The sequence below is a fragment of the Schistocerca piceifrons genome, chromosome 1 (genome assembly GCF_021461385.2).
Source record: "Schistocerca piceifrons isolate TAMUIC-IGC-003096 chromosome 1, iqSchPice1.1, whole genome shotgun sequence".
NCBI classification, from domain to species: Eukaryota; Metazoa; Arthropoda; class Insecta; order Orthoptera; family Acrididae; genus Schistocerca; species Schistocerca piceifrons.
Window position 1 is genome coordinate 1128462639 of NC_060138.1, and position 17496 is coordinate 1128480134.

The 17496-nt window shown below is 42.7% G+C and overlaps 1 protein-coding gene across 1 annotated transcript in view; it reads left to right on the plus strand.

The window, feature by feature from the left end:
• The window catches only part of LOC124778265 (delta and Notch-like epidermal growth factor-related receptor), a 561289-nt gene that overhangs the window by 528741 nt on the left and 15052 nt on the right, over positions 1-17496 (plus strand). Inside the window, exons 11-12 of the mRNA XM_047253631.1 lie at positions 2265-2428; positions 13955-14068. Of these exons, the coding sequence (XP_047109587.1) occupies positions 2265-2428; positions 13955-14068 (278 nt within the window). The remainder of the gene's footprint in view (positions 1-2264; positions 2429-13954; positions 14069-17496) is intronic.

Here is a 17496-nt window from a genome sequence, read left to right on the forward strand (position 1 = left end):
AATTACACCAGGTTATAGAGCTCTATGGCCTATAGATACTGTTTAGGCAAGTTTTCCGACATGCAGTTATTAAAATTTTTGTTCTGGTTTTGAGTTCTTGCACGGACCCATTCAGCAATCAAGTTTCTGCTAGCTACGTCTCTATACATAGGTTTTTTTAACATCAGATGCTGACATTGATAGGGGATGTTTGTGTCTATGCAAGAGTGATTCCCATTAACGTTTAAAAACCTCCAATTCGATGTAGATGACGCTGAGACGAGTAATCTAATAAAATGCACAGGGATCCGCAACGTCTGAAAGTACCCCAAAAGTTAATGACAAATTTTGAACATGTGATGTGACCCGGTGACTTACCTTGCCGCATGTGCAGCGGTTGGGCTTGTCGATCGAACCCACACCGGTAGGGGGCAGTCCTATGAATCGCTTGCTTGAGTAAACGTTACAATTTTCGTACACCTACTGTAAATGTGATCTGTTGTAAGATCAGAATTCACAAAATTATTGTCTTATTACAACGAGCAAAAGCTGTTCTTATTTTACGTTTCTTTCCTTTTGTTTACAGCACGGCCATTTTCCGCAGCAGCTGTTAAAATCAGTTATTACTGGTTTTCCGTCCTGAGCTTACTGCAGTTTAACTGAAGAGAATTACACCAGATGCGTTTCGCTTTTATTCATAAAGCATCTTCAGTGGATATTCTGAAAACTGGGCACATACGTTTGTAAATTTTCGGTTGTTTTAGTTTAAAAACAGCGTTTTCATTACAAAGTTGGTGTGCAAGTTACTTTCGGTGTTTCTTTATACATTCTCCAAATCACTGTTTCTTCCCTCCTTCTTCCTAGCAGCGGTTGACGTCGAAAGTATCGATTCACATAAGCACTTGGGAGTTTTTGCCATTTTGCAGTATTTATGATTATAGTACGAATCTTGGAGGAGATGGCAGTGGTATATGGATTGTGTGATAATACGTGTATATTTAACGTTGTAGTAAGAGGTCGGGGAATTTAAAGAGACACAGGCATCGAAATCATTAGACCTCTTCACCTCACGTGGAAATTACCACATTCAAAAAACCACAGCAGAAAACAAACAACTCATAAATGATCATACCAGCTTGGCAAACCACACATTCTTTAAACTAATTGACCAGCATAATATAGCATTAAAAACACACATGTAACCGCAGGTTCCATGTACCACTACCATTGCCTCCCAGATTCTATCCTATAACGACGACCCATGCCCGTTCCTGACCCACCGCCCCCCCCCCCCCCCCCCCCCCCCGGCGCACCTCTGAGGAAAAGCCTTGAAATCAACTCTTCCATCTCCTCTGATATCTCTACTTAACATACAAGATATTTTCACTAATTTACACTATCACACACATACACATATACCCATGAGAAAAAAATAATTAGTTTCATATGTTGGCAACACACACAACGTGAACTAAAATATACGGGCGTAAACACTGTTACTGTGTAGAGTGAGAATCAAACACAGCTTCAGTTCAATTTACAAAAGTGAAGTGTAAATAATGGAGTGCAAGAAATACTGCTGAAGGGCAAAAACTTCCAAATGCAGACGTGAATCGAAGTCTTTCGACATCAACCGCTGCTAGCAAGGAGGAGGGAAGAAGCAGTGATTTGGAGAATGTATAAGTAGCTTGCACACAAGCTTTATAAACAAAACGCTGTTTTTAACCTAAAACAAAGAAAAAAACTACACACGTATGTATCCAGTTTGCAGAATAACCATGGGAAAAGCTTTTTAAGAAAAAGCGGAACGCGTCTATTGTAATTCTCCTAATCTAAACTGGAGTAAGCTCAAGACGGAAAAGCAATAACAACGGCAGGTGTTTGTTGTACCGGACTTTACCGTAAACCACGGGAGACCGTGGAAAACCGGTAAATAAAGTAGCAAGCCATACCTCAGTGCCGACACAGAACAGTCTAACGCACTGCAGAAATTCCTACCTGCCAGACGCAAGAGTCGAACTCTGAGCCCCACACGATAGAGATTGGCACGTAGGCACGGAGTGACACCGACGTGAACACTTGGCTGGGGTAGGGGGATGAGCAGGTGCGACTGACAGATGGACTCAACCTCTGAACTTGCGTAATGGTACGTCATCTGGTCAGGTTACATATCCAACATTCGACAAAGCAAATATAAAGCTGCGTAAGTTATATTATAGACTGACCTTTTTAGTCTCGAGGTTACTTTTATTAATGCGAGCGTGTGTGGTGTGGTGTGCCCACAGAGGAGTTCGTGCTGGAGGCGATGCCGAGCGCCATGCCGCGGGCGACGGGCCGCGACGGCCAGCTGGACCTGCAGATGCCCATCTCCATCCACCTGGACCACCTGCACAACGTCTACATCGCCGCGGGGACGCTCGCCTGCGCCGTCGTCATCGTCGTGCTTACGGTAAGTGCTCACAGCTGCTGACGTCATCTCCCTGCCTCTCAATACACAGCGTGGGCCAAATAGAACTGACTCACCTGAAGGCACGCAACCATTCTTACATCACCCGCGCCCATGGTGAACTATGTGGGCATGGTTGCCTGTCTTAAGGGGGTAGGACGTCAAATGCGCCGACTTGGAGCAGGAGAGGCACCACAGGACATTTTAATTTCCACTCTCTATACTTTTACAAGTAAATTCATAAAACTTTGTCGGCATGACCAGGAAGGATTCAGGATTGACACTAGTAGCAGCGGAAGTTCAAAAACATAACAAAATATTTTTTTTCACATGTGAAATTTCATCATGTTTTCACTTGCTATTGGTTGCATTTGTCGCTATAGGTACACTTTTCTTCATAAGTAAGAGACTCTGTTCGATGAATTTCGCCGGCCGGAGTGGCCGTGCGGTTCTAGGCGCTACAGTCTGGAGCCGAGCGACCGCTACGTCGCAGGTTCAAATCCTGCCTCGGGCAAGGATGTGTGTGATGTCCTTAAGTTAGTTAGGTTTAATTAGTTCTAAGTTCTAGGCGACTGATGACCTCAGAATTTAAGTCACATAGTGCTCAGAGCCATTTGAACCATTTGATGAATTTTGCACAGCATACAAACCATACTTACAGGTGTCTGAAACTCTAGAATCTATTTAATGTATGAAAACATGAATGAGCTGTTACGTTTTAAACTTTATGTTTAGAAAAAATTCAAATTTTGTAGTTAATTATCTCAATTTTTACCACAGTTTTTAACAGATTTGGAAAATTCTGGAGTTTCATACAGCTGTAAGTATGGTTTGTATGCTGTGCAAAATTCATCAAGGAATCTCTCTTACTTGTGAAGAAAAATGTACCTATAGCAACAAATGCAGCCAACAGTAAGTGAAAAAAATGATGAAATTTCATATCTAAAAAAAATTATTTTGTTATGTTTTTGCACTTCCACTGCTGTGGGTGTGAATCCTGAATCCTTTCTGGTCATGCTGACAAAGTTTTATGAATTTATTTGTAAAAGTATAGACAATAGAAAAAAAAGTCGGCCCGTTTGACGTCCTAAACCCCTTAAGGTGCATGAAGTATTTTCTGGGCCAACTGTTGTTTGCCCATACTGTAGGTTTTCCTGCCAACCTCACTGTACCATGCAACGTTGTGTACTAACATCGAGGTTTCCGTTCTACCGATGCACGGTTGCAGCGAACACATAACAATAAAGCTACAGGATTTATAGGACAAAATTTTCTGAAACCATAGCACCTCAAACTGTACTAAAAATGACTTATTTTGATAGACGTATGTTGCAATGCATCACTGGAACCGTGAAACCTACCATACACGGCATGTGCAAACACTGAGACTTACAAGACGGCTGCTCGGTTTGTCTTTGTCAGCCAGTCACAGCTCAGAGCACATGACTACGTCAACTAATCTCACCATAAGATATGTGACTGGGATTTTGGTTAGGATGGGAGCTAGTAGAAAGAGGTTAAATTAAGTTGTTAATATGAGTTGTATAATACAACCAACCGGTTGCAACAGTATTTAACTTCACCTTGTTTCGACACTGACTGTAGGTGTCTTCATTAGAAAATCTGAAACAGTTACACGTAGAGACAGATGGACACATTTACGAGCAAAATTCTCTCGTCAAATACACTAAAGCCCCAAAGAATCTGGTACTGGCATGCGTATTCAAATACAGAGGTATGTAAACAGGCAGAACACGGTGCTTGGGTCGGCAACGCCTATATAATGCAACAAGCGTCTGCCGCAGTTGTTAGATCGGTTACTGCTGCTACAATGCAGGTTATTAAGATTTAGGTGAGTCTGAACGTGATGTTAAAGTCAGCGCACGAGAGATGGGACACAGCATCTCCGAGGCAGCGATGAAGTGGGGATTTTCCCGTGCGACCATTTCACGGGTGTACCGTTAATTTGAGGAATCCGGTAAAATATCAAATTTCCCACATCACTGTGAACAGAAAAAGATTCTGCAAGAACGGGACCAACGACGACTGAAGACAATAGTTCAACGTGACAGATGTGCAACCCTTGCGCAGATTGCTGCAGATTTCAATGCTCGGCCATCAACGAGTGTCAGCATGCGAACCTTTCATAGAATCATCATAGATATGGGTTTTCGGAGCCGAAGGCCTACTCGTGTGCCCTTGATGACTGCACGACACAAAGCTTTACGCCTCACCTGGGCCCGTCAACATCGACACTGGAATGTTGATGACTGGAAACATGTTGCCTGGTCGGACGAGTCTCGTTTCAACTTGTACACAGTGGTGGAAGTGTACGGGTATGGAGACAACCTCATGAATCCAAGAACCCTGCATGTAAGCAGGAGAGTGTTCAAGTTGGTGGAGGCTCTGTAAAGCCGTGGGGCGTGTGCAGTTGGCGTGATATGGGACCCCTGATACATCTACATACGTCTCTCACAAGTGATACGTACGTTAGCATCCTGTCTGATCACCTGCATCCATTAATGTCCATTGTGCATTCCGAAGGACTTAGGCAATTCCAGCAGGACAATGTGACACCCCACGCGTCCAGAATTGCTACAGAGTGGCTACAGAAGCACTTCCGCTTACCATCAAACTCTCCAGACATGACATTATTGAGTATACCTGGGATGCCTTGCAACGTCCAGTTCAGAAGAGATCTCCACACCCTCGTATTCTTACGGATCTATGGATAGCCCTGCATGGATTCATGGTGCCAGTTCCCTCCAGCACTACTTCAGACATTAGCTGAGCCCATGACACGTCGTGTTGTGGCACTTGCGTGCTCGCGAGAACCCACGATATTAGGAAAGTGTACCAGATTCTTTGTCTCCTCAGTGTGGAACAACTTCTTCAAATCGAATTTGAAACCATATAAAAATTGCAAGTACTGGAACTGACATAACTGTGGTACTTGTCTGTAAAAATTATATCTACGTGACGTACCACTCTTTACGCCGCTAAGGGCTCTAAAACGAAACAGCAAATTAATACTCTTGGTTTCCACAAATTTGACTAGTTTTCTCGCGAGGAATTTAAGCTGTGCAACCTAACCACAAGATGGGTCACGTGTCTGGGCTTTGTTTGGTGATTTATTTGTGTTATAAATGTGTGCTAAGCTTCAGCTATAACTGTACGAACGTGGTGGTCAGTGGATAACTGCATTTTCGTTTGGGAGCTCTGAGATGTTGACCAGTAACACTAAATATTGTCCTGCTTTGTTTGTTTGCAAAATTGTCTGCGTACCCGCTAGTAAGACTTAAAATATTTGCAGATAAAAAGGTCAAGGGTTTCGACTCTAATTTGTACGATGGCTTCAGTTCATTTCCTCTTTCCCGATTATCAAGGATTCTCGTTCATTTATCGTAAAACACTTCTGTTTTTGTTTTGCTTATGAAATCTATAGGCGTATTTCAGCTCTTAGGTAATTAAGAGCCGGCCTGTACAACTTAGCCACCAAAATATATCATGCAAGTAGTTCACTATAATAAGCTTCATTCTACTGATTTTGGCGTCCAGGTAAAAGAACACCAAACGTAAGGAAACAGAAAACCTTTCTGTCAAACGAAATACGCTTCTGCTTTTTCAAATGTTTCTCCAGTTGCGCAATTCATAACTGATAAATAATTACAGCATTTTGTCCTCTGTTTGTCTTTTCATTCGCTGGTAAGCTGGAAACGAACATTACCTCAACACAAAAGAATGAGAACACTCGTACAACTAATGAACTATTTGTCATGGGCTACTTGTGAAGAGGCTTTTCGGCCTCAAATTGTGTCCTTATACATTGCTAACCAGCATTTAGGCAGAGGACGTGTAGTCCACTACATACATGTATAAAGATTAGGTCCGTATTTTGGCGAAATTAAATGTTTCAGGCCCTCTCTTCAACTCCTCCATAACACGTTGTATGGTTTTCAACATTACAGATTAGAAAGGGATGTTGAGAAACAGATTTTGTGACTTAACCTCCACCCATGTTCTCTAGTTGCCACCAGAATACCTAAGGCGATCGTGCAAGGGAGCACGTAAGGAGAGTCCTACACTGTTAAACTTCGGAAGAATAGAGATCGTATCCCGATAAAAATACTGGATGAAGCCTAAATTCGGTTTAAAAATGTTGTTCAAGTGCATGAGTTCATACTGAAGTGATTCAAGAAGCAACGTATTTCAAAAGTTGATAAAAAACTGTCGGGTTTCCAAACGAATTGTAGTGTTACGGTATCTCATAGGCCACTGTAAACCATATAAGAGTCCTATGTGGGCAACTGCATATTACTCTATGCATAATTAATTATTTTTTAAAAATATTTTGTGATCAAATCTAAAAAGTTATAGAGTCCGCTATGACTTAATAGCGTCTGCGTCTGCACGCTATTCTAGCATTTCTTCATCGCAGCTGAGATCGGTCTTTTTCTAAGTACATTGAAGACTCCAACACTGGTCTAAATTAGAATGTCAGTCAATAATGACTCGTAATTATCTGAGATTATTGATGGACCTTTCGACATCAATTGCATTTAATGATGGAAGGATACGTGCCATTTAGAATTTTGAGACATCGTACTGGTTTAATGGCTTAATATAATCCAACATAATTTTTAACCTGACTATACGATTCATTATCATGAATCCGGTTGTGCCTTGAGTCTGCAATAAATGAGGATTAGCAGATACAAGCGGACACTACAATTTTTTAGAAGATTTTAATACAAAGTTAAAATAAAATTAGCTACTGAAAATCGTACGTATTCTTTACTGAGTATCTGTTTCTTTCAACAAATAATGCATAAACAATCAGGCACCTTGTATGGAAGTAATCGATATTTGGCAACGAATATAGATGTAAAATGAGATGATGTGATTGATGCATTACCTGAAAAGTAGCAATTTACAGTTGAATCTTCTTAAGAAAAAATATGAAAACCAATAACGCTATGAAAAATGAGGAACAGCAAGGTAGTGGGAACCAAGTCAGCTAAGTTCATATATTACTGCCATTCATCAATACTAATTGATAAGTTATGAAGGATAGTGGAGAAAAAGTGCAAGGTGTCCTCTAAACGCTGGAAGAGGTGAAAGAAGTGAAGAGTCAGAGGAAACAAAATCTTAGAAGCGAGTGGAGAACAAAGCCGAAACCTTTGGTTTTGTTGTCTAGCATTTGCACCCTTCACCCACTTTTTTTTACTGGGCCACTACGCAACACAGCAGTGCACGTGCCACATTCTTCAATTCAGATACAGTCACGGTGCAGTCCGGAAGACAAGAAAATGGAATGTTCTTTACACAGTTATTTTATTTTAACAAATCATATACGAAACAATTGAAGTCCACTGGTAATATCAAGTTTGTGGTCAGGCCTGAGTAGTGACGATGAAGTAACGATTAGGCACTGTTCTCACTGAGGTGATACAATATGCGATACTAGGCATTGCAGTACCTGTGTGACAATCGTATTTCCAAAGTAGTGAAAAAAAAAAAAAGCAACAAAACACAGCAGGCAGCAATAGCATTGCATGTGTTGGGTCACTGTGTTACGGACAACATAATAATACGTCACGTATCTGGTTGAGACTAGAAATAAATATGGCTGTTTGCAGCGTTAAATACAATTTCGACATGTTAGGCGCGTTTTTTATGCAGTTTTGTACACTCATTTTCAGAGAAAAACAGAACAGCTTGGACGACCAAAGATAGGAAGTTCATATTCCCAAGACACATACATTAGAATATGCTTCAGAAATGATTAGTATTTGAACCATATCGGGCAGCGAGTTCACGGTCAACATCGATATCGTGGAGCAACACCACGTACCAGTAAAGTGTGCCTGCAGCCCTCGTCGCTGTAAACCGAAGGCAATGGATCAGTGCGACTTGAGCAGACCAGCGACATACCTCGCAAGTATACAGGGTGAGTCACCTAACATTACCGCTGGGTATATTACGTAAATCACATCAAATACTGACGAATCGATTCCACAGACCGAACGTGAGGAGAGGGGCTAGTGTAATTGGTTAATACAAACCATAAAAAAAATGCACGGAAGTATGTTTTTTAACACAAACCTACGTTTTTTTAAATGGAACCCCGTTAGTTTTGTTAGCACATCTGAACATATAAACAAATACATAATCAGTGCCGTTCGTTGAATTGTAAAATGTTAATTACATCCGGAGATATTGTAACCTAAAGTTGACGCTTGAGTACCACTCCTCCGCTGTTCGATCGTGTGTATCGGAGAACACCGAATTACGTAGGCATCCAGAGGGAACGGTGATGGACCTCAGGTACAGAAGAGACTGGAACAGCACGTTACGTCCACATGCTAACAACTTTTTATTGGTCTTTTTCACTGACGCACATGCACATTACCATGAGGGGTGAGGTACACGTACACACGTGATTTCCGTTTTCAATTACGGAGTGGAATAGAGTGTGTCCCGACATGACAGGCCAATAGATGTTCAATGTGGTGGCCATCATTTGCTGCACACAATTGCAATCTCTGGCGTAATGAACGTCGTACACGCCGCAGTACATCTGGTGTAATGTCGCCGCAGGCTGCCACAATACGTTGTTTCATATCCTCTGGGGTTGTAGGCACATCACGGTACACATTCTCCTTTAACGTACCCCACAGAAAGAAGTCCAGAGGTGTAAGATCAGGAGAACGGGCTGGCCAATTTATGCGTCCTATGAAACGCCCGTCGAACATCCTGTCAAGGGTCAGCCTAGTGTTAATTGCGGAATGTGCAGGTGCACCATCATGCTGATACCACATACGTCGACGCTTTTCCAGTGGGACACACTCTATTCCACTTCGTAATTGAAAACGGAAATCACGTGTGTACATTCACCTCACCCCTCATGGTAATGTACATGTGCGTCAGTGAAAAAGACCAATAAAAAGGTGTTAGCATGTGGACGTAATGTGCTGTTCCAGTCTCTTCTGTACCTAAGGTCCATCACCGTTCCCTTTGGACGCCTACGTTATTCGGTGCTCTCCGATACACACGATCGAACAACGGAGGAGTGGTACTCAAGCGTCCACTTTAGGTTAAAATATCTCCGGATGTAATTAACATTTTACAATGCAACAAACGGCACTGATTGCGTATTTGTTTATATGTTCAGATGTGCTAACAAAACTAACGGGGTTCCATTTTAAAAAAACGTAGGTTTGTGTTAAAAACATACTTCCGTGCATTTTTTTATGGTTTGTATTAACCAATTACACTAGCCCCTCTCCTCACGTTCGATCTGTGGAATCGATTCGTCAGTATTTGATGTGGTTTACGAAATATATCCAGCGGTAACGTTAGGTGACTCACCCTGTATATGCGAACCGTACCGTCAAATCAGTAAGTTGAAAGAGGGAGCGTTATTGGCATGTGTAGCATCCATTCGGGAAGCTGCTGCTCATGTGGGACGAAGTGTTTGGATAGTGCAACGGGTGTGTGCGCAGAATGGTTCATTGAAGGCCGTAGAACACTACTTGATGACTCAGGTAGCACCACAGACCACCACCCTGAAAAAGTCGATACCTCATACGAAAGGCATTGGGGGACAGATCTGCAACCTCCTCGGCTCTGGCGCAACAGTGGAACAGAGAAACACATTGTACACAGTCCGGAGTAACCGTCCGTCTCCGTTTATTACGGGAGGGGCTACGCGCGCGTCGTCCACTTCTTTGCCTACCTTTGACGAATGTGCGGAAATGGCGCATGGAACGATGTCACTAGGGACAGGAATGGCAACAGATACTATTTTAGGACGAATCCAGGTCGTGTTTGCCACATCTTGTTTCGCCGCAGGCAGGGGGACCGCCACCAAAGTGGCTGCATTCGCACAAGATATACAACACCAATTCAAGGCTTTATTATGTGGGGTGCTATTGGGCACAACTACAAATTACAGTTGATATGTGTCCAGGGCACTGTGACCACTGTGACATACGTGAACGACATCCTGTGACCCGTAGCCATATCCTTTCTTCACCACACCCCAAACGCCATTTTTCAGGAAGACAATGCACGATCACACTTTACTGCACAAACACGAGTCAACGCGGTGTCATAAGATACCAGAGTTTTGCCCTGGCTCTCCAGATCACCAGACTTGTCGCCAGGCGAAAATGTGTGGCATATGGTGAAAAGACAGCTGTACTTTGATCCAGTGCCAACCACCACAGCTGAACTTTGGAACCAGGTGAATGCCGCATGGGTGGCTATACCAAAGGACGCATCGATACCATCACGCAAGGAACAAGTTATATGGGCGCATGGCGAACTCTGTGCCTACTAGGCAACACGACACGTACTGAATTGAGGTCACAAATGCTTAGCATTTTTGCAGAACATACTAACGTACATATCCTTTGAATATGTACGGCCTATCTCTAGTTGTTCAAGGTGTTCTGTTTTTTTTTCTGAACATGAGTGTACGACCTAAAAAGCACCAAACGTAAAATGGCTACTGACTACATTTTTTACTGCAAACTTCTCTTAATTGTGTTTTACTTAATTTCGAAATGTGTCAATACCTACATCTACATCTACATGATTACTCTGATATTCACAATAAAGTGCCAGGCAGAGTTTTCAATGAATCACCTTCAATCTGTCTCTCTACCGTTCCACACTCGAATGTCTCGCGCGGGAAGAACCAGCACTTAAATTTTTCTGTGCGAGCGCTGATTTATTTTATCGCGGTGATCATTTCTCCCTATGTAAATGAGTGCTAACAGAATGTTTTCGCAAGCGAAGGAGAAAACTGGTGACTGAAATCTTATGAGAAGATCCCGTCGCAACGAAAAACCCCCCTGTTTTAATGGTTGCCACACCCATTGACATATCATGTCTGTGGCTCTGTCTCCCATATTTCGCGATAATACAAAACGAGGTGTAATTTTTCGATGTAATCCGCCAGTCCCACCTGCTACCGATCCCACACCGCACAGCAATACTCCAAATTAGGGCGAACAAGCGTGTTGTAGGCAGTGTCTTCAGTAGACCTATTGCACCTTCTGAGTGTTCTGCCAATGAGTCGCAATCTTTCGTTTGCTCACCCACAACATTATCGATGAGATCGTTCCAATCTAGATTATTTGTAATTGTAATCCCTAATTATTTAGTTGAATTTACAGCCTTCAGATTTGTGTGACTTATGGCGTAATCGAAATTTAGCGGATTTCCTTTGGTACTAATGTGAATAACTTCACACTTTCTTTATTCGGGGTCAATTCCACTCTTCGAATCATACAGATATCTTATCTAAATCATTTTGCAATTCGTTTTGATCATCTGATGACTTTAAAAGTCGTTAAATGACAGCATCATCCGCAAACCATCTAAGACGTCAAATCACATTGTCTCCTATGTCGTTATTATAGATCGGGCACAATAGAGGGCCTGGATCACTTCCTTGGGGAACGCCGGATATTACTTCCGTTTCACTCGATGACTTTTCGTCTATTACTGCGAACTGTGACCTTTCTGACAGGAAATTACGAATCCAGTTAGAAGAAGCTTGCTGCCGAAACCCTTTTGGAAATCTAAAAATGTGGCATGAATTTGAGATCCCCTGTTGGTAGCACTATTACTTCATTAGTATAGAGAGGTAGTTGAGTTTCACAAGAACGATATTTTCTGAATCCGCGCTGATTATGCGTCAATAATGTTCGAACACAGAACATGTTCGAAAATTCTACTGCAAATCGACGTTAGTGATACGTGCCTGTATTTCAGCCGATTGCTCCTACTTCCCTTTCTGGGTATTGGTGTGATTTGAGGAATTTTCCAGTCTTTAGGTACGGATCTTTCTGGGAGCGAGCGGTTGTATATAATTGCTAAACATGGAGCTATTGTATCAGCATACTCTGAAAGGAACCTGATTGGTATACGATCTGATTGGTATACAATTGCTTTTATTAAGTGATTTAAGCTGCTTTGTTACACCGAGGATATCTACTTCTGTGTTTCTCATCTTGGGATTTGTTCGTGACTGGATATTCAGCTATATTTACTTTCTCTTGTTTGGTGAGCCGTGATTAATAACTCTGCTTTAGTGGCACTGTCATCAGTGACTTCACCGTTGTTATCGCGCTATGAAGGTACTGATTGCGATTTGCCACTGGTGTGATTGGTGGGCACTTACGAAAAGAAAACTAGTACATTTTGAAGTTTTCGTGTCACAATATCTGATGCCAAAATAATAATTTTTAACCGAATACTTTCCTCAGAATCAAATGAGAACGGCTCCATAACAGAGAACACACCCGAATCCCGAAACAGTGGTTTTAGATTTTTACGCAAAAAGTAAATTTTTTTCTGAGAATTTGATTACAGAGGCGGATGTAGCTTTACTTCATCTACACAAAACGATTTTTGTAGGCAAATGAGATGATTCGCAACTTCTGTCCCTAGGTATTGTGCGATGGAGTTTTGTGGAGAACTCAGCACTCTATGTTGCCCCGCGTGACACAGCAAATAATTGTATTGGTGTGTCGCTATCCTCCTAGTGTGAAGCAGGTAAGTTGTTTCAACTACGTTCCTGCGCCCTACCCTGATGCAGGTTTCTTCTGTGTCGCACCACGAGTCGCATCACGTATTGTGTTGCATATTGCATCACCTCGCTAAGGAACCTACCTTTACGAATATTTTATAAAGGGTAAGGAGCTCGACGGTACCGAATACGCATGGTTTCAGTTTATGTCTTTACTCTTACATGTCTGATTTCAACACTACCACCCAGCTTCATTCCTGAGAGCGTTTCATCAGATGTGTATGCGGGGAAAGCCTGTACTGACAGGGGGATCAGCGCAGCAGTTGCTCATCGGAGCCTCCTGCGAGGCCTACGAGAAAGACAGGCCACGGCACATACGTCACGAAGGTAGTCCTGCGATTGCTCGCTCGCTCAAATCAGCAGACGAACTACGTTTCTACACCTGTTAACTCGTAATCAGGCGTGTCTGTACAAACGAAAACTGAATCTTCTACTGGAATCCGCTATTATGGAATCTTACTGTTACTAGTCCTTTAATGATGGAAAGTCCATGGGCCTGCTTATAATTTGTTATGGCTGTACTGGCCTACAATAAAATAAAATCATGCTAAAATGATTGTCAGTTCCATAAGGCACCACATCCAGCATGTAATGAGTACTATTAAGCAGAAGAAACTAAATGCTATAAGAAAGCCGTTATACCATTTTTATCTGGTATTGACATTAAATTAAATATTGCTATAGTCCTGTTAATCAGTAAGACTTCATAATAGCGAATTCCAGTGGAAGATGCAGTTCTAGTTAGTACTTACACGCCCAGCTGCGAGTTAACAGGTTTAGAAACGCATTTTGTCTGCTGAGCTGAGCGAGCGAGCGAGTTCAGGACTACATTCGTGACGTACGCTCCGTGGACTGTCTTGCTCGTGGGCCTCGGCCTCTTGACTGTGACGTCATCACTGTCAGTGGTGGTGTGTTTCGTGTTGCAGGTAGCGGCGTGCCACTGCCGAGTGCACGAGACGTACAAGCGGTGCTTCCTGAACGCGTCGCCGCTGCTGCCCTGCAAGCTCTCCAGGCTGGACGACCCAAAGTCCCCCAGGTCAGTATGCTTGCTCTGACGTACTGTACGGCTATGGTTGTGCACTGTGTAATGAACGGTGGAGGGTGAAGTGTGGGAGCAAGGAGCTACGCGCTGCGTGGGTACGTCAAGTGGAGAAGGCAGCTCTCCAAGGTGTCCATAAAGTGTGGGTACAGAGGGAATTCGAATAAATGATAATAAAACACCTTTCATGGTAATAAATAGTATTTTCAACATAATCTCCGTGCTTTTCAATGCATAATTTGATGCACTCTGCATCAGTAAGGTGAACGTGATGGAATAGGTCTGAATTGCCGTCGGCTTTACCACTCTGATAACGCATTCGTTCAGTTGGTTTAAATTTGTAATATCCATCGAGTAAACATTCTCTTTCAGTAGACATCAGAAAAAGAAGTGAAGGGCCCCACCCTGCTAAAACGAGTCTGGTAATCTCTCACGCAAACGCTCAATTTGAGGCTTCAATTTGTCTTTGTTCAAGTAAGTCTCACCCACTACCTATTTATCAAAGAAGAAAGGTCCTAGCACATGAGCTTTCCAAAAACCACACCACACCCTCATCTTTCGGCAGCCCTGCTGTTTGGATGGATTCGTCCAGTGTCGATTGCCTTAAGTCCAGTATCGAAGAATTTGTCTGATCATTTCACCATTGACATAAAACACAGCTTCATCACTGAACAACATACAGTAAAATTGATATTTTCATCCAGTTTATCTGTAAACCATTCACACATTCATGCATCTATTGGTGTCATCCTCATTTAAGTGATGCATTATCAGTAACTTGTATTGAAGAAACCTCTTCTCTGCCAGGATTTTGTGTATGGTTGACCTCGGAACATTCAAATCCGTGTATGTCCGACAAAGTGATTTCTTTGGGCTACCATTAAACTTGGCCAAAACAGGCTTTTTCGTTTCGCCTGAAGTATTTGGTCATTCCGAACTGGGTTTGTCCAACACACTGCCTGTTTCTTTAAGTTTGGTGGTTAATTAGCCGATGAAGTAAAACAAACAGGTTGAGCTGAAGGCGTCGAAAGTTAAATTCTTCCGCAGTTTTGCAATACGTCCATTCTTCTCGACCACTCAAGAGTACCAACTCTACTTGTTCTTGTTTAAACAGAGCTACCATTCAGTCTAAGAAACAACAAAATTTATTAGAATTATTAAAATTTATTTCATTGTTATTTAATTGTTTACTAATATTTATTGACGTTTATAGAATATTGATTAGAATTTATTATAATTCTCTGTGTATCCAGACTTTGTGGACTCCCTGTAGAAGTAAGTGCTGCGATCTGACAAGCGGATTGTACAAAACGTAGCCTCACTGACTTGATTCTTATTAACAGGGTGTGTGGGATAGGACTATGACTTCAACATATGTAGACGGGACGACGCAATTATCACCCGTTTTCGAGAAAAGCGAGTATGAACATTTTAGGTGTGCTTGTACACACGGCCGCAAAAAATGCAGCGCCCTCAAAGACTGTGCTTAGTGCTACCGAGGCATAATAAAAGTATCTGCTTACTGAGGGGCTGCAATGTTAGTGATTCATTTGTCACGATCTTCAGCGATAAGAAGACGCAATGGAGGCATGACTGTGCACCCTCTTTTTTGATTCTGCAGTAACTAACTATGGTGAGTTTCGAGGAGAACAGTGGTCGCAAGATTCCGGAGTACGTACTCCCGTTGAAAAACTTCACCCATGTGAACAGGGTCGCAATTTGGTCCTGTGGAAGCCTGGTGGACTTATCGACCTATTGCTGCACGCCTTGGGCACACTGTATGAGCACAGAGCTGCAGAACTAAGACCACGTGTGGCCAGGCTACTACTGACACTACGACACCGTCAAGGCTGGCTGGTGTCGTGAAAGAGTCGACTGGACAGTAGAATGACGCTCTGTTGTCTGCAGTGATGAGAGATGGTAGCGACCTATTCCGGAGTGTATTCGCCAATGATATACATGTCGCACTCCAAGTTTCGTGATGTGGGTGCCCATGAGTTACAACTCGAGGTCACATTTGGTATTTCTGCAGGGTTAGAGTAACCAGTGGCCGCCGCACTGCACGAGCTGTTATTGCCGTGGTGCCGCCTTTTATTTGACAGGAAGGTGATGTGCGTTTTCAGCAGGACAGTGCACGTCCACATACGGCTGGTGCGACACAGTGGGCTCTTCGTGGTGCAAAACAACTCCCCTGGCCAGCAAGATCACCAAATCTCTCGCCAAGTGAACACACATGGGATGTAGTGAAGCGGGAACTTACTCGTTCTCCAGAGCCTGTGAGAACCACGGCCGCCTTGCAACTAAAGGTGCAAGGTGGTTGCGGCGGTCTACCGCAGGCATCTCTACCAACGTTTACATTCGAGAATACACACCAAAGTTTCCAGCGGATGGATGATTCATTGGGTACTGATGGGACTGTTTGGGTACCATTTGCCGTGAATAATGTTTCATTTGTGTGATTTTGTTATCATAAACTCCTACGAGTATGAATTATCTGTCACCTCACTTGTCAATAAAATTTCCTGTTTCTTGTTGCATTCTTTTTCAGCAACATACTTTGTATGGTCGCCAGTATTGAGGGAGACCGCAGCCAAGAGAGGAAGCCCTCAGTTTGATACGTGCGATGTCTCTAGATCTAATCCCAACTAGTATTTGTTTTTCATTTCCACGAAATTCTAACAGATTTATAACGACTGTGCAAATTATTGGTATTATGGAGAAATTTACTATTTTCGTTATGTTAACTCTGGAAAGTCAGATTTTTCTCTAGAAATTCTGAAGATAGTTTCCCATTGTTAACGTATTCCAACAGGTTCATTCCAACTTACATCATGAGCACGTTTTCCCGGTGTCCGTGCAGGTATTGTACGAATTACCATACCAATTTTCCCCGTATTTCTGCACGTAGTTTGGACTCACCAGAAACAGCTGCACCTGCACAAGCGACTTTTGGCTGCTGGAGGGTCTTCCGAAATTGTTTCACGACTTTCAATCGCCTTTGTAATGTCGAAATGGCAGGTATTTAGAGAACTGCTCGTGGAATATAAAAGCAATTACAATCGCTTACTAGTGGAAGGGCGTGTGGACCAGATGAAATACCTATAAGATTGGACAAAGATTATCCGAAACAACTTGCTCTCTTTCTAGCAGTAATTTATCAAAAATGGTTCAAATGGCTCTGAGCACTATGGGACTCAACTGCTGAGGTCATTAGTCCCCTAGAACTTAGAACTAGTTAAACCTAACTAACCTAAGGACATCACAAACATCCATGCCCGAGGCAGGATTCGAACCTGCGACCGTAGCGGTCTTGCGGTTCCAGACTGCAGCGCCTTTAACCGCACGGCCACTTCGGCCGGCAGTAATTTATCGTACATGGCTTGATCAGTGTATGGTACCTAGAGACTGGAAGAAAGCGCAAGTCATTCC